A 21242-nucleotide genomic window follows, 5' to 3' on the forward strand; every position below is an offset into this window, starting at 1 on the left:
TGGCCTGTACGTCTCCTACAGCACTGATATAGAAAGTAGACAGTTCATAGAGGACCAAAGAAAGAACAGACTGCTCACGGGGTGTGGGGTTTGGTGGGGCTTCGGAATGAGGAATGTAGATGTGAAATGGTCTCTCTCCCAATTAGGCTTTGTATCCCAGCGGTGCTGACACTTCAGACTTCATCGCACATCCTGGCTTTCTCTTTAGTAAAGGGGAACGGTTCCATTCCAGTTGATGGTGGCCTCTCTCCACTTGGTTCTGATTGTTGCCTCCACTGGAGAAAACCGTCTTCCTGGCCTGTGTTCATCTTCATGTCGGACTCTTTCCCAGTGATGGGAATGAGTATCTGAGGGGGGAAACAGCCAGCATTTAAACCCCAGCCTATGTATACCATTTTGGAGGAAGCCAGGAAGGAAGGAATGTAGGATGGGTGGGCAGGAGTTGGGTTCAGGAAGCTGTGTTCCTAGAACTGGGTAAGCAGAGGGGGATTCTAGTAGATGATGGTATTTAGACTCACCCCATACAAAACATGACCATGATAACCTGGGTTGTTGTAGAGTTCGGAAACGGAATATTGATGACGTGTAATGGCATGGTCCAGCACCAGGTGGGACACATAGAGCTGGGTGTAGGTCACCAGATGTTGTCGGGAAAAACAAGAAAAGAGAGAGCTTACTGCTTCTCAGTGCTTCTAAGAGTACCTCTGCATTTGGGGGTGAAGGGCAAAGTATTCTCATGAGTAGTCAAGAACTGAGTTCCAGGCCCAGGTTGGTCTCAAATGACATTTGAGAGGGTACTTAACATCTCTCAGCCTCATTTACTCAGTTAGAAATCATTTTTTGGCCACTTCAGTTTCCTCTATGTAAAATAAATACCATAGTATCTACCTCAGACGACTGTTGGGAGAATTTAATGGGATAATGTATGTAAAGTCTTCAACACAGCACCTGGAACAGAATGCTTGCCATGCATGTGAGCTAATAAAAACAAAAACAAAAAACGATGCTTTCCTCGAAGAAGAGAGTAAAGTAGAAACAATAATATATTTTAAGGAATGTATTGTCAATGTCCCACTGAATGAAATGGGCTCATGTATATCTATATATCTATACAGATATTTCTCATAAGTAGAGAAAAAGAATTAGGAGTCACACAGATAAAGCAGTCACTAAGATACTTTTCCAAATTTAGTCCTAATAATGACAAGTTGCTTAACACCAGACCTGTGATACTAAATGCAAAGAGTCAGACATCAAATCAGCAAGGCTCCATCTATGGTGCCGAGGTACCAGATACAGCCTCCCAGTCTCATCATGGTTTTTCCCTTGTCCAAAAGGCCAATGTTTAAAGACATCTTAAGATTAGTCTTTTTTCCTCACGTGTTTAAAAAAATATGGTGGGAATTGAAGTGGATTGTGTGGTCGCCCTTGGAGCAGAACCTCTAAGGTTTGCTGGGACTGTGCCTTCGTTATCGTTGCTTTCCTAGTGGCTGGCTGTTAGTAGGCCTCAAAAATGCTTTTTGAACTAATCTGAACACAAATGCCCTCTCAGTTTCGTTACTATGTCCCAGGATGATTGATCATCTGATGTTTGTTCTTGGGATAGAATAGACCAGTTGGAACCCCCCTGCCCCTATCCCTTTGTTTTTCTAGTTCTTTCCTTGGGCATTACATGCCTTGTGCTCGCAGATAGAAGACCCTAGGGAAGACTGTTTTGGAAATCTGACTCTCAACCTTTTGTTTTTTCTCTTACCTAAAAGTTGTTGGTTCCTCTGTGCTACTTCCGGACCCCCTGCCCTTATTTAAAGCAGGTTTAGAATTTCCACGTTACAATGCTTAGGTTAGGCCCATGGGATTGATGCCTATGTTTCATCTCAGAGATCACACTTCTACATCTTCCTGTAGAGCTAGCATGAGCTGTGAACCGGCAGTAGCCGCATCTCTCTGAGCGCATTAAAGGTCAGGGCGCTTGGGATCTGGAATGCTCACCTACGGTAAGGTACGCAGGCTTGTTCTGTGCGGGCTGGCCACTGTAGAAGTACAGATCAAAGAGGCGCTCCACTTTCCAGTCTGATAACAGCTGCCTGTCTGTGCTAAAAAGGATGCTGTAATTTCCGTTGATGTTGCACAGCCAAATAGGTAACTTGGGAGTCTTCAGCATGCTGCCCACCTGCAAGGGGAGAGGGGAATGCAGATGAGCATAGAGATTTGGCCACATTGTGGAAGATGCTGATATGGCATCAGGATCAAAAAGCAGCTTGGAGGCTCGGCGTTGCGCTGGGAGCTGTGCAGGGTGCAGTGTGTGAAGGGAGATTTCAAACGAAAGCTTCATCATGAATGAATTTGCATTTATGAATGGTGTGGGGGTGACGCTGCAGTCTTTCTCTGCATGGATTGTATTTTAAAACATTTTGGGGATGGGCTCACGGAGGAGGTGGAACCATCTCAGTTCAGTTTGGAAGTGAGGCGGAGAATAAATAGATAAACTGAAATAGACCTGTAGGGGTGGAACAAGAGAACGTCAAGTGGTCTTTGTTGTTGACTAGTGTATTTACCCCCGTTCCCAAGGTAGGACAGTATTTCATTCAGCAGGTGGTCATTCAGGCAGCACTAACCATTTAGAATATAGGAAAAAGAGACTATTTAGAATATGGAAGTAGTGAATATTTTGAATACAAAAAAAAGCTTCTGGGAAATACGGGGAACACACACACCCTCACTCACACAGATATACCTATATCTGCGTGTTAACGTGTAGATCAATTGTGAAGAGGTACTTGGAGCTGAGTGTACTAGTTTAATATTACCTATAATTTTAAGTTCACTGATTTAATCAGCTTGTTATCTGGTTTTTCCAGGCAACTGTCAATTCAGCCTTGAATTTTCAAGTTAGTGCATTAGATTCACAAAAACACCACTCTGGGAGGTGCCGTAACAAAGGGTCCTGCACACTGCAGTAGCCCCTGAGGGTATCTCGATATTATAGTGTATTTTTCTTAATGGTGTCTCCCGTATTGTTTGAAGAGGCAGGGAAGCACATTTTTTTAAATGCCATTGAAACTCATTAATGTTAAAAAAATTTTTTTTTCTACTTAAAGAGATAAACATGAGCTACGTGGACACCCCATCATTTTCCCACGATGACAGGGAGAGCTCTGGACCCTCAGCCCTGGCACGTCTTCACATGACAAAAGGATTCAGTTCTGTTTCTTTTCTTCTCAGTCCTTCAAGTTGTCCTGTGTGCTCAGGAGCAAATTCTTTTGTGTGGGAAATCCAGCTTTCAGAAAATGATCACGTGTTTTGTAAACCCAAGTACTAAAGGCTAATAACTTGACATTCTGATTTCTCAATAGCTCTATTCAAATCTCTTCCTTTTTCTAGAGTTTAAATTCTTCAGTTGTGGGTGAGTGGGTGAATCAGAGGTGCTTTTGTCTTTAAGCTTTTCTCTTCAGCTACTGGAGAAAAATTATATTACTGTGTTCAAAAGAAATGACCTCAGTTTTAGTTGACAGTTGGAAAAAGGGGTGCAAACCCAGCACCCCAGTCTGGATATGCTCATAGTGGGTGCAGGTGGGGCCACACCAGCACTGGCCCCTCTGGGCTGAGTATAACATGAGCCTCTCACACACCAAACGTGGGGCAAGTCGCCCACTGGCTACGTTGGAAATAAAACACAGAGGATGTGCCATTGAAGCAGCCCCATGTGTTTAAGTTCCAGGAGCCACCCCCAAGTTCCAAAGAACACTGTCGCCATTCATAGTTATAAAATAAGCTCTTTCTTTCTCAGGCCTTCTTGCGATGGTGCCTCCTGTGCTAAGGTTATGTGTAATCAAAATATGATCCATATGACTTGGAATTGTTAAGGTTGGAACACATGGATCAACCAATTAGGAAACTGAGGGCTGTTTGTAATCAAAAGCCACTCCATTTGAACTTCAGGTCGATGTTCTGGCTGATTTTAAGCAAAGGAAATTGCCTGTATATTATGTGTGGATGGATGTAATAGACTGTAGGCATATATGATATTGTTTCATGGAATCTTTGTAATGTAGGCAAAATTCAACAGGCGCTCAGATTCATACTCTGCAAAGGGCTGACACCACACTGTTGTGATTTTATGCAACAATGCAATGGTTTTCTTTCCTGAACTCCAAGCTACTCAAGATTTTATTAAAGTAGGAGGAAAATGAAGTAGTTATAAATATAACAATCTCCAACACCCAAAGTGATCACCCAGAGACCCCACACTAAACAGGCAGAGTCCCGGTTGCCTTGAGAGATTCTGGTCAAGAGGAAAATGTCTGTCCCAGCACTTTGGGTTTTAACTCTGAGGGGTGAGCCTTCGGATTACAGCTGAGAACATACCTGGTTTAAAGGGAGTCCCACAAAACCAAAGCTGAGCACCTCCCAATGGAACCCAGCCAAATATCATGCCCCTTTCATTCCTCTGAGCACCATGTGACCTGTTTGACTGGAATCTTCTGTTAAGAATTTGTATTGCGAGTTCAAGATGGCGGAGTAGAAGGACGTGTGCTCACTCCCTCTTGCGAGAGCACGGGAATCACAACTAAATGCTGAACAGTCATCGACAGGAAGACACTGGAACTCGACAAAAAGATACCCCACATCCAAAGACAAAGGAGAAGCCACAGTGAGATGGTAGGAGAGGTGCAATCACAATAAAATCAAATCCCGTAACTGCTGGGTGGGTGACTCACAAACTGGAGAACACTTATACCACAGAAGTCCACCCACCTGAGTGAAGGTTCTGAGCCCCACGTCAGGCTTCCCAACCTGGGGGTCTGGCAATGGGCAGAGGAATTCCTAGAGAATCAAACTTTGAAGGCTAGTGGGATTTGATTGCAGGACTTTGACAGGACTGGGGGAAACAGAGACTCCACTCTTAGAGGGCACACACAAAGTAGTGTGTGCATCGGGACCCAGGGGAAGGAGCAGTGACCCCACAGGAGACTGAACCAGACCTACCTGCTAGTGTTGGAGGGTCTCCTGTACAGGTGGGGGGTGGCTGTGGCTCACCACGGGGCAAGGACACTGGCAGCAGCAGTTCTGGGAAGTACTCCTTGGCATAAGCCCTCCCAGAGTCTGCCATTAGCCCCACCAAAGAGCCAGGTAGGCTCCAGTGTTGGGTTGCCTCAGACCAAACAACCAACAGGGAGGGAACTGAGCCCCACCCATCAGAAAGCTTGTACAAGCCTCTTAGATAGCCTCATCACCAGAGAGAAGACAGCAGAAGAAAGAAGAACTACAATCCTGCAGCCTGTGGAACAAAAACCACATTCACAGAAAGATAGACAAGATGAAAAGGCAGAGGGCTATGTACCAGATGAAGGAACAAGATAAAACCCCAGAAGAACAGCTAAATGAAGTGGAGATAGGCAACTTTCCAGGAAAAGAATTCAGAATAATGATAGTGAAGATGATCCAGAACCTCGGAAAAAGAATGGAGGCAAAGATCGAGAAGATGCAAGAAATGTTTAACAAAGACCTAGAAGAATTAAAGAACAAACACCTGGAAGAATTAAAGAACAAACAAACAGAGATAAACAATACAATAACTGAAATGAAAAATACACTAGAAGGAATCAATAGCAGAATAACTGAGGCAGAAGAACGGGTAAGTGACCTGGAAGACAGAATGGTGGAATCCACTGCTGCGGAACAGAATAAAGAAAAAAGAATGAAAAGAAATGAAGACAGCCCAAGAGACCTCTGGGACAACATTAAACACAACATTTGCATTATAGGGGTCCCAGAAGGAGAAGAGAGAGAGAAAGGACCCCAGAAAATATTTGAAGAGATTATAGTTGAAAACTTCCCTAACATGGGAAAGGAAATAGCCACCCAAGTCCAGGAAGTGCAGAGAGTCCCAGGCAGGATAAACCCAAGGAGAAACACGCCAAGAAACATAGTAATCAAATTGACAAAAATTAAAGACAGAATAATTATTGAAAGCAACAAGGGAAAAACAAAAAATAACATACAAGGGAACTCCCATAAGGTTAGCAACTGATTTCTAGGCAGAAACTCTACAAGCCAGAAGGGAGTGGCATGATATACTTAAAGTGATGAAAGGGAAGAACCTACAACCAAAATTACTCTACCTGGCAAGGGTCTCATTCAGATTCGATGGGGAAATCAAAAGCTTTACAGACAAGCAAAAGCTAAGAGAATTCAGCACCACCAAACCAGCTCTACAACAAATGTTAAAGGAACTTCTGTAAGTGGGAAACGCAAGAGAAGAAAAGGATCTACAAAAACACACCCATAACAATTAAGAAAATGGTAATAGGAACATACATATCAATAATTACCTTAAACGTGAGTGAATAAATGCTCCAACCAAAGGCACAGGCTCACTGAATGGATACAAAAACAAGACCCATATATATGCTGTCTACAAGAGACCCACTTCAGACCTAGGGACACATACAGACTGAAAGTGAGGGGATGGAAAAAGATATTCCATGCAAATGGAAATCAAAAGGAAGCTGGAGTAACAATACTCGTACCAGCTAAAATAGACTTTAAAATAAAGAATGTTACAAGAGACAAGGGAGGACACTACATAATGATTAAGGAATCAATCCAAGAAGAAGATACAACAATTATAAATATGTATGCACCCAACATAGGAGGCACCTCAATACGTAAGGCAACTGCTAACAGCTCTAAAAGAGGAAATCGACAGTAACACAATAATAGTGGGGGACTTTAACAACTCATTTACACCAATGGACAGATCATCCAAACAGAAAATTAATAAGGAAACACAAGTTTTAAATGACACAATAGACCAGATAGATTTAATTGATATTTATAGGACATTCCATCCAAAAACAGCAGATTACACTTTCTTCTCAAGTGTACACGGAACATTCTCCAGGATAGTTCACATCTTGGGTCACAAATCAAGCCTCGGTAAATTTAAGAAAATTGAAATCATATCAAGCATCCTTTCTGACCACAACGCTATGAGATTAGAAATCAATTACAGGGGAAAAAAAAAAACGTAAAAAGCACAAACGCATGGCGGCTAAATAATACGTTACTAAATAACCAAGAGACCACTGAAGAAAGCAAAGAGGAAATCAAAAAATACCTAGAGACAAATGACAGTGAAAACACGATGATCCAAAACCTATGGGATGCAGCAAAAGCAGTTCTAAGAGGGAAGTTTATAGCTATACAAGCCTACCTCAAGAAACAAGAAAAATCTCAAATAAATAATCTAACCTTACACCTAAAGTAACTAGAGAAAGAAGGACAAACAAAACCCAAAGTTAGTAGAAGGAAAGAAATCATAAATATCAGAGGAGAAATAAATGAAATAGAAACAAAGAAAACAGTAGCAAAGATCAATAAAACTAAAAGCTGGTTCTTTGAGAAGATAAAAAAATTGATAAACCATTAGCCAGACTCATCAAGAAAAAGAGGGAGAGGACTCAAATCAATCAAATTAGAAATGAAAAAGGAGAAGTTACAACAGACACAGCAGAAATACAAAGCATCCTAAGAGACTACTACAAACAACTCTATGCCAATAAAATGAACAACCTGGAAGAGATGGACAAATTCTTAGAAAGGTATAACCTTCCAAGACTGAACCAGCAAGAAATAGAAAATATGAACAGACAAATCACAAGCACTGATATTGAAATTGATTAAAAATCTTCCAACAAACAAAAGTCCAGGACCAGATGGCTTCACAGGTGAATTCTATCAAACATTTAGAGAAGAGCTAACACCCATCCTTCTCAAACTCTTCCAAAAAATTGCAGAGGAAGGAACACTCCCAAACTCATCCTATGAGGCCACCATCACCCTGATACCAAAACCAGACAAAGATACTACAAAAGAAAGAATATTACAGACCAGTATCACTCATGAATATAGATGCAAAAATCTCAACAAAATACTAGCAAACAGAATTCAACAACACATTAAAAGGATCATACACCATGGTCAAGTGGGATTTATCCCAGGGATGCAAGGATTCTTCAACATATGCAAATCAATCAATGTGATACACCATATTAACAAACTGAAGAATAAAAACCATACAATCACCTCAATAGGTGCAGAAAAAGCTTTTGGCAAAGTTCAACACCCATTTATGATAAAAACTCTCCAGAAAGTGGGCATAGAGGGAACCTACCTCAACATAATAAAGGCCATATACGACAAACCCACAGCAAACATCATTCCCAATTGTGAGAAACTGAAAACATTTCCTCTAAGATCAGGAACAAGACAAGGATGTCCACTCTCGCCATTATTATTCAGCCTAGTTTTGGAAGTCCTAGCCATTGCAATCAGAGAAGAAAAAGAAATAAAAGGAATACACATTGGAAAAGAAGAAGTAAAACTTCACTGTTTTCAGATGACATGATACTATACATAGAGAATCCTAAAGATGCCACCAGAATACTACTAGAGCTAATCAATGAATTTGGTAAAGTTGCAGGATACAAAATTAATGCACATAAATCTCTTGCATTCCTATACACTAATGATGAGAAATCTGAAAGAGAAATTAAGGAAACACTACCATTTACCATTGCAACAAAAAGAATAAAATACCTAGGAATAAACCTACCTAAGGAGACAAAAGACCTGTATGCAGAAAACTATAAGACACTGATGAAAGAAATTAAAGATGATACAAACAGATGGAGAGATGTACCATGTTCTTAGATTAGAAGAATCACTATTGTGAAAGTGACTATACTACCCAGAGCAATCTACAGAATCAGTGCAACCCCTATCAAATTACCAATGGCAGTTTTTACAGAAGTAGAACAAAAAATCTTAAAATTTGTTTGGAGACACCAAAGACCCCGAATCGGCAAAGCAGTCTTGAGGGAAAAAAAACCGAAGCTGGACGAATCAGACTCCCTGACTTCAGACTATACTACAAGTCTACAGTAATGAAGACAGTATGGTACTGGCAAAAAAACAGAAATATGGATCAATGGAACAGGATAGAAAGCCCAGAGATAAACCCGCGCACCTATGATCAACTAATCTATGACAAAGGAAGCAAGGGTATACAATGGAGAAAAGACAGTCTCTTCAATAAGTGGTGCTGGGAAAACTGGACAGCTACATGTAAAAGAATGAAATTAGAACACTCCCTAACACCATACACAAAAATAAACTCAAAATGGATTAGAGACCTAAATATAAGACCGGACGCTATAAAACTCTTAGAGGAAAACATAGGAAGGACACTCTCTGACATAAATCACAACAAGATCTTTTTTGATCCACTTCCTAGAGTAATGGAAATAAAAACAAAAATAAACAAATGGGACCTAATGAAACTTAAAAGCCTTTGCAAAGCAAAGGACACTACAAACAAGACAAAAAGACAACCCTCAGAATGGGAGAAAATATTTGCAAACGAATCAACGGACATAGGAATAATCTCCAAAATTTACAAGTAGCTCATGCAGCTCAATATTAAAAAAACAAACAACCCAATCAAAAAATTGGCAGAAGACCTAAATGGACATTTCTCCAACGAAGACATACAGATGCCCAAGAGGCACATGAAAAGCTGCTCAACATCACTAATTTTTAGAGAAATACACATCAAAACTACAATGCGGTATCACCTCACACCAGTTAGAATGGGCATCATCAGAAAATCTACAAGCAACAAATGCTCGAGAGAGTTTGGAGAAAAGGGAACCCTCTTGCACTGTTGGTGGAAATGTAAATTGATACAGCCACTATGGAGAATAGTATGGAGGTTCCTTAAAAAACTAAAAATAGGGCTTCCCTGGTGGCGCAGTGGTTGAGAGTCCGCTTGCCAATGCAGGGGACACGGGTTCGTGCCCGGGTCCGGGAAGATCCCACGTGCAGCGGAGCGGCTGGACCCATGAGCCATGGCCGCTAAGTCTGTGCGTCCAGAGCCTGTGCTCTGCAACGGGAGAGGCCACAACAGTGAGAGGCTCACGTACGGAAAAAAAACAAACAAAAAACTAAAAACAGAATTACCATATGACCCAGCAATCCCACTACTGGGCATATATCCAGAGAAAACCATAATTCAAAAAGACACATGCACTCCAATGTTCATTGCAGCACTATTTACAATAGCCAGGTCATGGAAGCAACCTAAATGCCCACCAAAAGACGAATGGTTAAAGAAGATGTGTTCCATATATACAATGGAATATTACTCAGCCATAGAAAGGAACGAAATTGGGTCATTTGTAGAGACGTGGATGGATCTAGAGACTGTCATACAGAGTGAAGTAAGTCAGAAAGAGAAAAACAAATATCGTATATTAACGCATATATGTGGAACCTAGAAAAATGGTACAGATGAACCGGTTTGCAGGGCAGAAATAGAGACACAGATGTAGAGAACAAACGTATGGACACCAAGCGGGGAAAGTGGCGGAGGGGTGGGGTGGGGGTGTGATGAATTGGGAGATTGGGATTGACATGTATACACTGATGTTTATAAAATGGATGACTAATAAGAACCTGCTGTATAAAAAAATAAATAAAATTAAATTAAAAAAAAAGAATTTGTATTGCTTTGGGGTAGACACAGTTTATCAGCCAAGCTCCCCCAAAGGAGGATTCTAAATATGTTTTATTGGTGAGATTCCACCAATGCAGAGTTTGTGCGTGTTGCCTCATGTTGCCATGGTAAGAAGGAAATTAAATTGTGATACAGTGGTGCTATAAATAAAATACCTTTCTCCTTAAATTCACTCATAGTGTAATGAGCCCAGTGTGTTCAGCCTTCCATGCAACAATCAAGCCTTCCATAACATGTATCATTTAATGTAAAGTTATGAAGATAGGAAGAAGGATGGGACAATTCTAAGCACCAGAGGGTGAGGATGGAGTCCACGTAATGCTTTCCTATGCCGCCGTCTAGAACAATGGCTCTTACAGTATGCCTTTGCACAGCGAGCTTGATGTTGAAGTCCCAAGGCCCCCAGCTGGTGATCTGAACCGGAGAAAGGTGTCGGAAGTGTTGTGCTTTTTTCGCTGATTCCTGGTGACAATTTGTGTGCATGAGTGCTCGTGGTTGGACTCTCATCTCTGCCACCTGGAACTTGAGTTGATGTAATTTCTCTCAGTGAGTTTGCAGGGATGTTGTCACGTTTGCAGGGCACTACCTCAGTGACTCAGTGGTAGAGAACAGTGGGTGGAGCTTCACCTGGTACTTTTAGGGTTGGCTATCTTCCTATCAGTCTCTTTAAAGGGAAAGTGTAAAAAGGGAAGAGGGTAGGACTCGGATGGTGATGTGCTCTGCCAGGGCTGCCGGGGGAATAAATCCAGCAAGATATAAATGGCTTCAGTCCCTTCTAAAAACCAGAGTTGATTTTTCTTCTCTGTGGCAGGTGCGAAGGTAATGTAAACCTCCTAAGGCTTTCCAGATGGTGTTAGACTCCAACTGCTTTATGTTCTCACTTAGGTATTGGAACCTCACACTCAAACCTGTACCTTCAAATAGAAAAGTGACGGGAGGCTTCAAAATAGTGCCTCGTCCTGAGGGGAGCTGGCTGTGTGCTGCAGGAACCATCCTTCTGCTGGGCTCTGGGGGCCTTGCCATGTCATCTAATGAGAGCTCCTTTTTCATTTTTTAATCTCACCCACTGGGCTGTGACATTGGGACTGAAAGACGTGTGTTTTCGCAATCTCTGCAATTTTGTCACCGAGTAAGAGGAGATTCACTTCGGGAAGACAGATGCAGTGGTACAGGAGGGGTTTCACCTCGACAGCAGAATCTGTCAGGCAGCACGTTGGTTTTCTTTTGAACTCAGAAACCTTCTTATATTAGGTTTCTATTACCAGTGCCTACGTAGAACCTTCTGATTTAGAGCACCCACCCTAGGCAGGAGTCCCTAAGTACCCATAAAATGCTTAAACCTAGATGCTTTTGGCATATTCATGTGTCCTGTGCAGAGTCACCATGCCGCAGAGCAGAAAGGGAGGGGAGTGATTGTGAGGTCCTCAATCCAGTGATGCTTAAAGCATTGTCCTAGACCCACATCTGGTTCTTTTCTGAGCAAACTGTTGTTCTGCAAGAAGTTCTCTGATAAAATGTCGTGAAGCACTAGACATCTGTATGCACTGCAGTCAGATGGGGCTTCTGGTTAGCACGTCTCTTAGTGCCACTGAGCTTGTGCTTCTAGCACGTAAGTGAGAGTTGTGGTCTGACAAACCACAGGTGAAGGGTAACAGATACTTGAAAGGGTGCGTGCTACCAGTACCTGCAGTTCATGATCAACTCAAACTCACCACTGCTTTAACCTAGAAGTCAGTGGATAAAGTTCTAGATGTTGAGCACGACCGTCATGCGTTCTAAAACGGAGCCATGATCTTGCCACCATCTAACTGTTGTAGTTCAGCATCACTGTACCTGGGATTGATCTTATAGATTATGTAATACAGATCTACATCTCTATGTCAATACATCGATGTGATCGATGACGAAAGTACTTCTGATGATATAATGCCAAGATGACATTTTGTATTTACCACTTTATCAGAAAACAAGCCAAGATGAGCATGACAGGCAACGTGGCACAAATGGGCTGAAGGGGCCTTGGAATGTAGCTGGGTCTGGGGTCAGAACCCTGGCTCTGACACTTCTCTAGCTGGTGGCCTAGGGCAACTTCCTCTACTTTTCTCAGTCTGGATTTTCTCATCTCTAAAATGAATGACCAAACAACAGCCAGTGTACTTGAACTAACACTGATTATACCTTTGAGCGGAAGTGAGGATGAAATGAAAGAAGATATCATTACCAGTGGCTTAGAGAGAGCCTGGCACACAGTACGTGCTCTACACAAGTGGCTGTTGGCACTATAATGACTAAACGAGCTTTAAAAAATACCATCTTCAGGGATGATGAGAAAATATAAAATTCTTATATACATAAAATCATTCTATGTAAAAATTATTTTAAAAATAATAGATGAGTTGTGGATTGCTCTTATCCTGGAATATAATGAGCTGCTGTAGAAAATGAAAAAGCACCTTCAGATTAAATAAACTTTATATGTACACATGTGGCTAATACAGTTATATATCTCAGCAGTTCAAGTAAGAATACTACCTACCAGCCTATATTTGCTCTTTAATACGTTTGTTCTGAAACCAAACTTGAAGTGCACGTTAGAGACAACATAATAAACATCCTCCGGGTTTCAAGCCATGAGTGTACAATTTCAGGCAATTTTTACCGCGGGTAGGATTCATAGGTGTCTCCCTGGGGAGAGAACACTGACTCTAAGAAGAAAGGACGAAAAGCCACATTAGTCACTTTTCGAAAAGATGGAAGCTTTGATTTCTACATGTGATTTCTATGTAGATTTAAAAGCTAACCTGGCCTGTCGCTATCCTTTGCCCTACTTCCAGTCTGTGAGTGGACCTTCGGACGGTGGTCCTGAGGTCGGGGACATTTTGCCCTCTTCCCGGCAGGAAAGCTCTTATTTATTTATTTTTTTTACCTTAGGCCTCGGCCTCTTGATTGACTTTAAGGTCCCAACAAACATCCACTTTATTATTGGAGGATATTTTAGGCTCTGCAGGTATTTTTCTTTAGAGCATGATTTAGAAGCACTATTGGTCAGGGCTGACTTGTATCAAAAGAAATGCGATCCATGGAAAATGGTAGCACTGGGTGGCTGTGAATTCTTGACTCTCTGAGGCTCTCTCTCTCTCTCTCTCTCTATCTCTCTTTCTTGGAGCAAGGGCAGGGGTGGTGGTGGTGGGGTGCGTAGCCTTCGATATAGTTTCTTTTGTTGGAGCAGCTTAGTAGCTATTTAGCAAACACCTGTTTAATTTTAATTTAAGATAAGGTTTGAAACTTGCCCCGAAAGCCTTGCAAACGGTAAAAAGGAATAGAAAGCTGTCAACCTTTCTGATACTGATTGAAAGAAGATACTCTTTCTTGTAATTTCAGTTGAAATAGCTAGTTTTCCAATTCTGCACACCATGGATTTAATCAGCTAAGCCTAACAGGATTTAATCAGCTAAGCCTAACAAGATTTTTTTCTTTTTCTGTTTTTTAAAGCAGTGATTCAGGCAGGGCAAATTTGTCCCCCAGGGGACATTTGGCAATGTCTGAAGACATTTTTGGTTGTCACACTGGGCGGGGGGCATAGTGGGTAAAAGCCAGGATGCTGCTAAACATCCCATAATGCACAGGACAGCCCCCATCACAAAGAATTATCTAGTCCAAAATATCAGTAGTGCTGAGGTTAAGCAGCCCTGTTCCAGAACAGAGGTTTCTAACCTTGGATGCATATTAGAATCACCTGAAGACTTAAAAAAAAAAATTCAATGCCCAGGTGCTCTCCAACCCAGATAAACAGAATCATTGGGTAGGACAAGGCTATACAATTTGTCGGGTCCAGTACAAAATGAAAAAGCGGGGGCCTTTGTTGAAAAAGTGTTAAGAATGTTAAGGCAGTGACAACAGAGCATCAAACCAAGTGCAGCACCTTGTAAGTGTGGGGCTGAGTGTGAGCACACGGGTCCTACACATGTGTAGTTGACGCTGTTCTGGAGGGTGACCTGGGCATTGATAGTTTTAAAAGCTCTACAAGTGGACCAAAGACTGACAGACACCTCACCAAAGAAGACAGACAGATGGCAAACAAGTATATGCAAAGATGTTCCACATCATATACTATAATAGTATCAGGGCAATGCCAAAAATACCCCAATAATTGAGATACCACTACATACCTATTAGAATGGCCGAAATCTAGAACACTGACAATACCAAATGCTGGCAAGAATGTAGGGCAACAGGACGTCTCATCCATTGCTGGTAGGAATGTAAAACGGCACAGCCACTTTGGAAGGCAACTTGGTAGTTTCTTACAAAACTAAACATACCATATGATCTAGCATTTGCCCTGCTTGGTATTTACCCAAAGGAGGTGAAAATTTACATCCACACAAAAAACCTGCACGTGGATGTTTATAGCAGCTTTATTCGTAATTACCAAAACTTGGAAGCAGCCAAGATACCTTTTGTAAGTGAATGGATAAATAAACCATGGTTTATCAGTAGAATAATATTTGTTCAATGAAATGTTACTCACAATATTCCAGTGGAATATTATTCAGTGCTATAAAGAAATGAGGTATCAAACTGAAAATACATGGAGGAAATTTAAATGCATAGTATTAAGTGAAAGAAGCCAATCTGAAAAGGCTACATACTCTATGATTCCAACTAGGTAACCTTCTGGAAAAGGCAAAACTATGGAGACAGTAAAAAGATCATTGGTGACTGGGGTTGGGGGGGACGGAGGGTTGCACAGCAGGGCACAGAGGATTTTTAGGGCAGTGAAACTACTCTGTATAATGCTATAATGGTGGATACGTGTCACTGTACCTTTGTCCAAACCCATAGAATGTAAACACCAAGAGTGAACCCTCATGTAAACGATGGACTTTGGATGATAACGATATGTCAGTGTAGGTTCATCAGTTGTAACAAATGTACCACTCTGGTGACGGATACTGATAATGTGGAGGCCATGCATGTGTAGGGACAGGGGATTCATGGAAATCTTTGTAAATACTTTCCACTCAGTTTTGCCGTGAGCCTAAAGCTGCTCTAAATAAGTCGCTTGAAAAAAACAAAACTCTCCAGGTGATTTCCATGTGCAGCCAGTGTCAAGATCGCTGTTACTTAGCTTTTATTGCCTACCCTTCCTATAGCACTCAGTTTATGTACGCGGTATTGGCCCATGTATAACTCCTCTTTGTATTGGACACAGAATCTCACAATCAATAGATGCTGAATGAACACGGCTGAATAAAACACTCTACTATTATTCCTTGTCATCTATTATAAAGCCTTACGTGTGGAGAGGTCACTCAGGCTTTCCAAACAGGCTTCAGCATTCATGGTTTTGTTTGCTGTTCACATCAGTCATGTGGTTGCAGGGCAAGCGTTAGGACATTAGTCTGTGGATGAGGAAGCAGGCTCAGAGCAGGTAAGTGACTGGCCCAAGTCACACTCCTGTGAGTGGCAGGGCAAGGCCTCCAGCCAAGTCTCCTGGTTCCCAGGACAGGGCTGTTTTCCACGTGTTATGGGAACCTTCTCACTTTTACACCAGGTTTCTAAAGTACGGCGCACGTGCCCCTTGGTGGCATGTGGCATGGAAGTCAGGGCACAAGGGGTGAACTTTAAAACAGAACATGTTTCCTTATTTATTTAATATGTATTAGAAAAAAAATAGCATATCAAGTCCATAGTTTGTATTACTGCTGCAGAAAACGTTAGATTCAAATTGTAAAAGTGAGTTGATTTAAAGGAAAATATTAAGCAAATAACAACAGAGGTGGTGCAAAGATATAACAAAGCTTTTGAATTACCTACTTAAATGACAGAGCTATGAGAAACACTTTAAATCTTTGTAGTTTAAAATGAGGATACAGTGAAATAATATTGTGAAAGAGCTTTGTAATAGTAGGCAAAGCACTAAAATTGTTGGGGTTTTTGCACCCTCACTCCTTGAAACTTGCCCCCAGTGTATCCTACCAGACTGAGTCTTGGCCTGTTACTGGGCTCTGATCGGTACAGAATGCTTTACCACGGACCTCAAGTGACCATGCATGGTTGAAAGAAAAGAAAAATATGTAAAATGAAATCTGTAAGTCCCCTATTTCTGGCTTAGTTTTCCTTGTCATTTTATATATATATATATATCAAATTCTAAGATGAATTCCCAAATTGTCTGGAACAAACGATTAGGAACTTTATAATAATAACAAATCCATTCTCTGTCTAGGGCATATTCAAAGTACAGTCTTCACATTCACGCAGTGCAAATCTTTGTATCCATTAAATGTGATGAAGGATATATATTCATTGGCATATAAGGACGTTAGTGTTAAGTGCAGGGTTCAGAGGAGTAGGATAGAACGTATTTATATGAGAAAGAGAAGGAAGCATTTCTGAGAAGATTGACCCTGGGTGATGGGATTGGGTTCATTTCTTTTGCTTTTAGCTTATCTCTCACTTCTCATTTTTTTCTTTTTCTTTTTTGAAACTGAAGTATAGTTGATTTACAATGTTATGTTAGTTTCTGGTGTCATTTTTCTATGATGGACTAGATTTCAAACTCAAGGAATACTAGGTAAACTTTTAAGACACACTTGTACACAAAATATACTAATTCTGCGAAAGTCAGACGCTACGTTCCCAATGCTATCAGACGTGATTTGTATGTGTTGTGAGATGCTGATTTCATGATTAACACATTGTAGCTGGAGCCAACAGTAGGAGGAAAGACAGATGAAGCTATGGATATAAAAGGACATTGTAAAGTGTAAAGCCCTGTACGTTGAAAGGGATTTTGAGCTGGAACCAGGAGAGTGAAGGACAGGCTCTGAGTAATGGGACCTCATTTGGTGCTGGTGGGCGGTGAGCCTGGGGGGGTTTGTCACCATCACATTGAATTCCATCCCAGCTAGCGTTAGGGCCGCTCCAAAGAAGTGTTGGCTTTTCATAGCATCTGCCTTGCCTTCCCTGGGTTTTGTAATGACATTTCGGTGAAAATATCACAGAAGCACCTTTGATTTGTGGTTTGGGTGGGTATACCTGCTTCCTCACTCTCTCTCCTGGTTGTTTTTACAGAACCACGTCTTACTTAATTCTCTGGCTGTGCTTTTCAACAGCACAGTCTACTTTCTGGTTGTCAGAGGTTGTACATCCCCTGAGCTAGAAAGCTTTTTGAGAGGTGTTTTGTAAGTGGGATTCCCTTTTTTTTTCAGTTATTCTTTTTAAAGCTTTGAGCGATAGATAGAATATATGCATTCATGTTTGCATAATAAACGGTTGGGAGGGTAAACATTCTCTTCTGACAGTGTTGATTTCTGATGAGTGGGGATGCCAGGAGACTTTATTTGTATATTTCAAGTATTGTTTAAAAATTATTTGCATATTACTTGTATTACCTATACTCTGTATACATAAAAATATATAAAGTAAAATAGGAAGCCAGTAGACTTGGATATTTCCATTTAGTCGCTGAAAAATCTCCACGTGTGTCTATATGTGCAAGTGGAAGGCAGGCAGGAAAGTAGTAAAGGAAAAAGTAAGCTCCGATTTGAATTGCCTTGTCCAGATAGTGACACTCTGGTGGTGTGGTTGAGAATTGGAACACACTCACCTGTGAAAGTCTATCATCCTCTGAGGTGTCCTTATGCCACTGCAAATAGCCGACGTCACTGCGGGTCAGGACCCCACATAACGTTTCCTGAGACTTTCCTTTCTGATAGCCGTTAAAGACGTGCGGACTGGCTCTTCCAGTTAAGATCATGTTCAGAACTGCCTAGATGACACATTTTACAAATATTTACATTTCAGGTAGCGATGACACAAGGACTTAATTTCTTTTTTCTTTTAATCATCATAAAATGTATCATTTTTAGTGAAAAGAATGAAATCCCACAATATATAATTCTGGGAAAACGTATGTCATGAATGTTTGGTAGTGTTAAAACAGGAGTCTATTGATTTTTTTTTCTTGAGCCATGCCCCATAACTCCCCATGGGCCCTTCCTCCCTTCATATATTTTTTAAACTTAGGTTTCCATAGTTGTGATTTAAGCTGCATGAAGCTAAGAAGTTTTTATAGTGCTTTTCTTTCAGTTATTAGGGACTCCTGGGCGGTCTTGTCAAGATATTTTCTAATGTTTCTAGAATCTCAGGGATGGCAGGCTCTCAGAGGTAAACTAGAAAGGACTGTGATGGAAAGTGGAAAGATAGAATCTGATAACAAACTCAGGGGAGCATCTTAGTTTTTCAAAGATAATTTGATCACTCTTCACTTAAGGAGAGAATATGCTTAGTTGAAAGGAAAAAAAAAAAAAGCCTAGGGCTTCCCTGGTGGTGCAGTGGTTGAGAGTCCGCCTGCCGATGCAGGGGACACGGGTTCGTGCCCTGGTCCGGGAAGATCCCACATGCCGCGGAGCGGCTGAGCCCGTGAGCCATGGTCTCTGAGCCCGCGTGTCCGGAGCCTGTGCTCCGCAACGGGAGAGGCCACAACAGTGAGAGGCCCGCGTACTGCAAAAAAAAAAAAAAAAAAAAAAAAGCCTAATTGAGATGCTACAATAAAAAAGGCAAAGTCTTCCAACCCACCTGCCTGCACAGGAAACCTCCAGCATTAGGTCGTAGCAGATGAGTGGTGGAGACGTCCAGGTCTTTCTGAAGCCTGCAGAGTGGGAGAAGCCATCAACACTCACAGACGGTGATGCTCCAGGGACATGCAGCCTCTCCTCTCTCCATCCCCCCAACGCAGAGCAGCAGTGACTTGGGCTTGCCTGGTCACTGTCCTTCCCATGTGCCTGGCACGTTTCCATCTGTCACTGGGAAAGCTTCTAGGACTGGGGCTGCAGAGGTGACGGGGCAAGCTCTGGATGCCGTTGGGGGAAGCCAGTGATAAGTGGTCAGGGAGGAGGACGAAGCGACAGACCTCACACGTTAGAATCCCTGGGTGTGGGCTCCGTGTGGGTGCTGGGCTGTGTAGCAAAACTGCTTGCGCTGAGTGCCAAGGGACGCTTGGCTTAGGGTGGTGACACGTGACCCCTCCAGAGAGTGCTGGCCCAAGGCAGAGTTGACCAGACTGTTCAAGTGGAAACCACCAGCTGGGGAGTTAAGCCCATGTCTTGGCTGAAGCCTCTACTGTTTCACCAGGGCCAAGGGGTCAGGGTTCCATCCAGGACAGTATAATATCAAGGTGGAAAGTGGCTCGTGTTGTCACCTGGAGGGAGATGCTGAGTTATATGAGCTGTATGTGTTCTTGAACGAACCTGTTCACAGGACTGGAAGGTCAAGCACTTCTGTGAATAAGACCTAAAGACGTGGGTCAAGCATCAGATATAATTCAGGGCAGTGTTTCCTAAATTATGGCGTGATGTTAGGTGGTATAGATATGAGCATTAAAAAAATTTTACAGTGATGTGTTTAAAACATTTTTTCTTTAGCGCAGCAACTACATGATTTAGAGGATATTAATGTTTAAGAAGAGGATGATATCTAAATGTGTGTTGATTTTGAATTTTTTCTTTTATTTATTTTTTGGCCATGCCACACAGCATGCAGGGTCTTAGTTCCCTGACCAGGGATTGAAACCGTGCCTCCCCTGCAGTGGAAGCACAGAGTCTTAACCACTGGACCACCAGGGAAGTCCCAAGTGTGTGTTGATTTAAGGACATTGTTAAGCAAATAATAATATAGATCATAAAAGTATGATATGCAAAAGACAGGTTTTCAGGAACTGCTTCAAGGCTTGAAGTTCTTCCTTTCTGGGGGCCCTCTGTTTCTCTCTCTCTGACTCTCAAAAGCTTACCCTTTTCTCAGGGTCCAGAAGAAAGTCTGTTTCTTCCCAGAAGCCTTCCTCGGCCACCTTATCTGTTGGGGCCCCTCCCTCCTCTGGAATCCGTTAAGATTCATTGTCTCTGTACTTCATTTGGCATGTCAAGTACCACCTGGGATGGCTCAGTCTCTCTGTGTACCCCTGGTTTTTCCCAAATTGGAACCTGCAAGGAGGTCAGGGCCATACTCTCTTTCATTGGTATTTCCCACAGTGCCAAGAACAGGGCTTTGCATTTCATAGGGACAAAATAAATATTTGTGGATATATATTTTATCGTACATAGAAATCATAAAATATTTTCATTTATGAGAGCTGTACAAATAAGCCTGAGTGGTATCTGCCAATATTTATAACCACAAGAGAAAGGAACCTACTACTGTGCTAGAAATGTAGATTCAAACTTTTCTGATGACATCCACTCTCCCACGAATATGTCCAAACTGACTACAGAAAAGGATCCATCAACAGAAGAGTGTCCACTAGAAAAAAATTGCACTCATGTTTCCAATAAGGCATGAAAATATTTTCCAACACAAGGGAGCATTGTTTATGTGACCCCAGAGCTATAGGAAATACCTGTGCAAATATTTGTAGAATTTACCTTTCAAATGTTCTGGAGAAGATCAGACTGTAAAGAAACAAGATGACACCATGGCTTCCTTCTCCTTTGAACTATTTGAAAAACAAAGGAAAAACACATCTGCATAAACACAGTGCATCTCTGTGTACCTGTGGGCATGAATTCAAGGATTTACACCTGAGAGATTTTTTTCTAGCTGCCAAAAGGACCATGGGAGCTCTCTCTGCTTCTCTAGGTCACCTCCACCCTCAGATGCATCC

General features: G+C 41.8%; 1 protein-coding gene across 1 annotated transcript in view; it reads right to left on the reverse strand.

The window, feature by feature from the left end:
- Positions 1–204: 204 nt before the first annotated feature.
- Positions 205–21242, reverse strand: part of MINDY4B (MINDY family member 4B) — a 40816-nt gene continuing 19778 nt past the window's right edge. The window contains exons 8-12 of the mRNA XM_032629382.1: positions 21004–21074; positions 19166–19238; positions 18195–18356; positions 1990–2170; positions 205–347 (exon numbers count right to left, since the gene is read on the reverse strand). Coding sequence (XP_032485273.1) covers positions 205–347; positions 1990–2170; positions 18195–18356; positions 19166–19238; positions 21004–21074 — 630 coding nt within the window. The remainder of the gene's footprint in view (positions 348–1989; positions 2171–18194; positions 18357–19165; positions 19239–21003; positions 21075–21242) is intronic.

The sequence above is a fragment of the Phocoena sinus genome, chromosome 4 (assembly GCF_008692025.1).
Source record: "Phocoena sinus isolate mPhoSin1 chromosome 4, mPhoSin1.pri, whole genome shotgun sequence".
In the NCBI taxonomy this organism is placed as follows: domain Eukaryota; kingdom Metazoa; phylum Chordata; class Mammalia; order Artiodactyla; family Phocoenidae; genus Phocoena; species Phocoena sinus.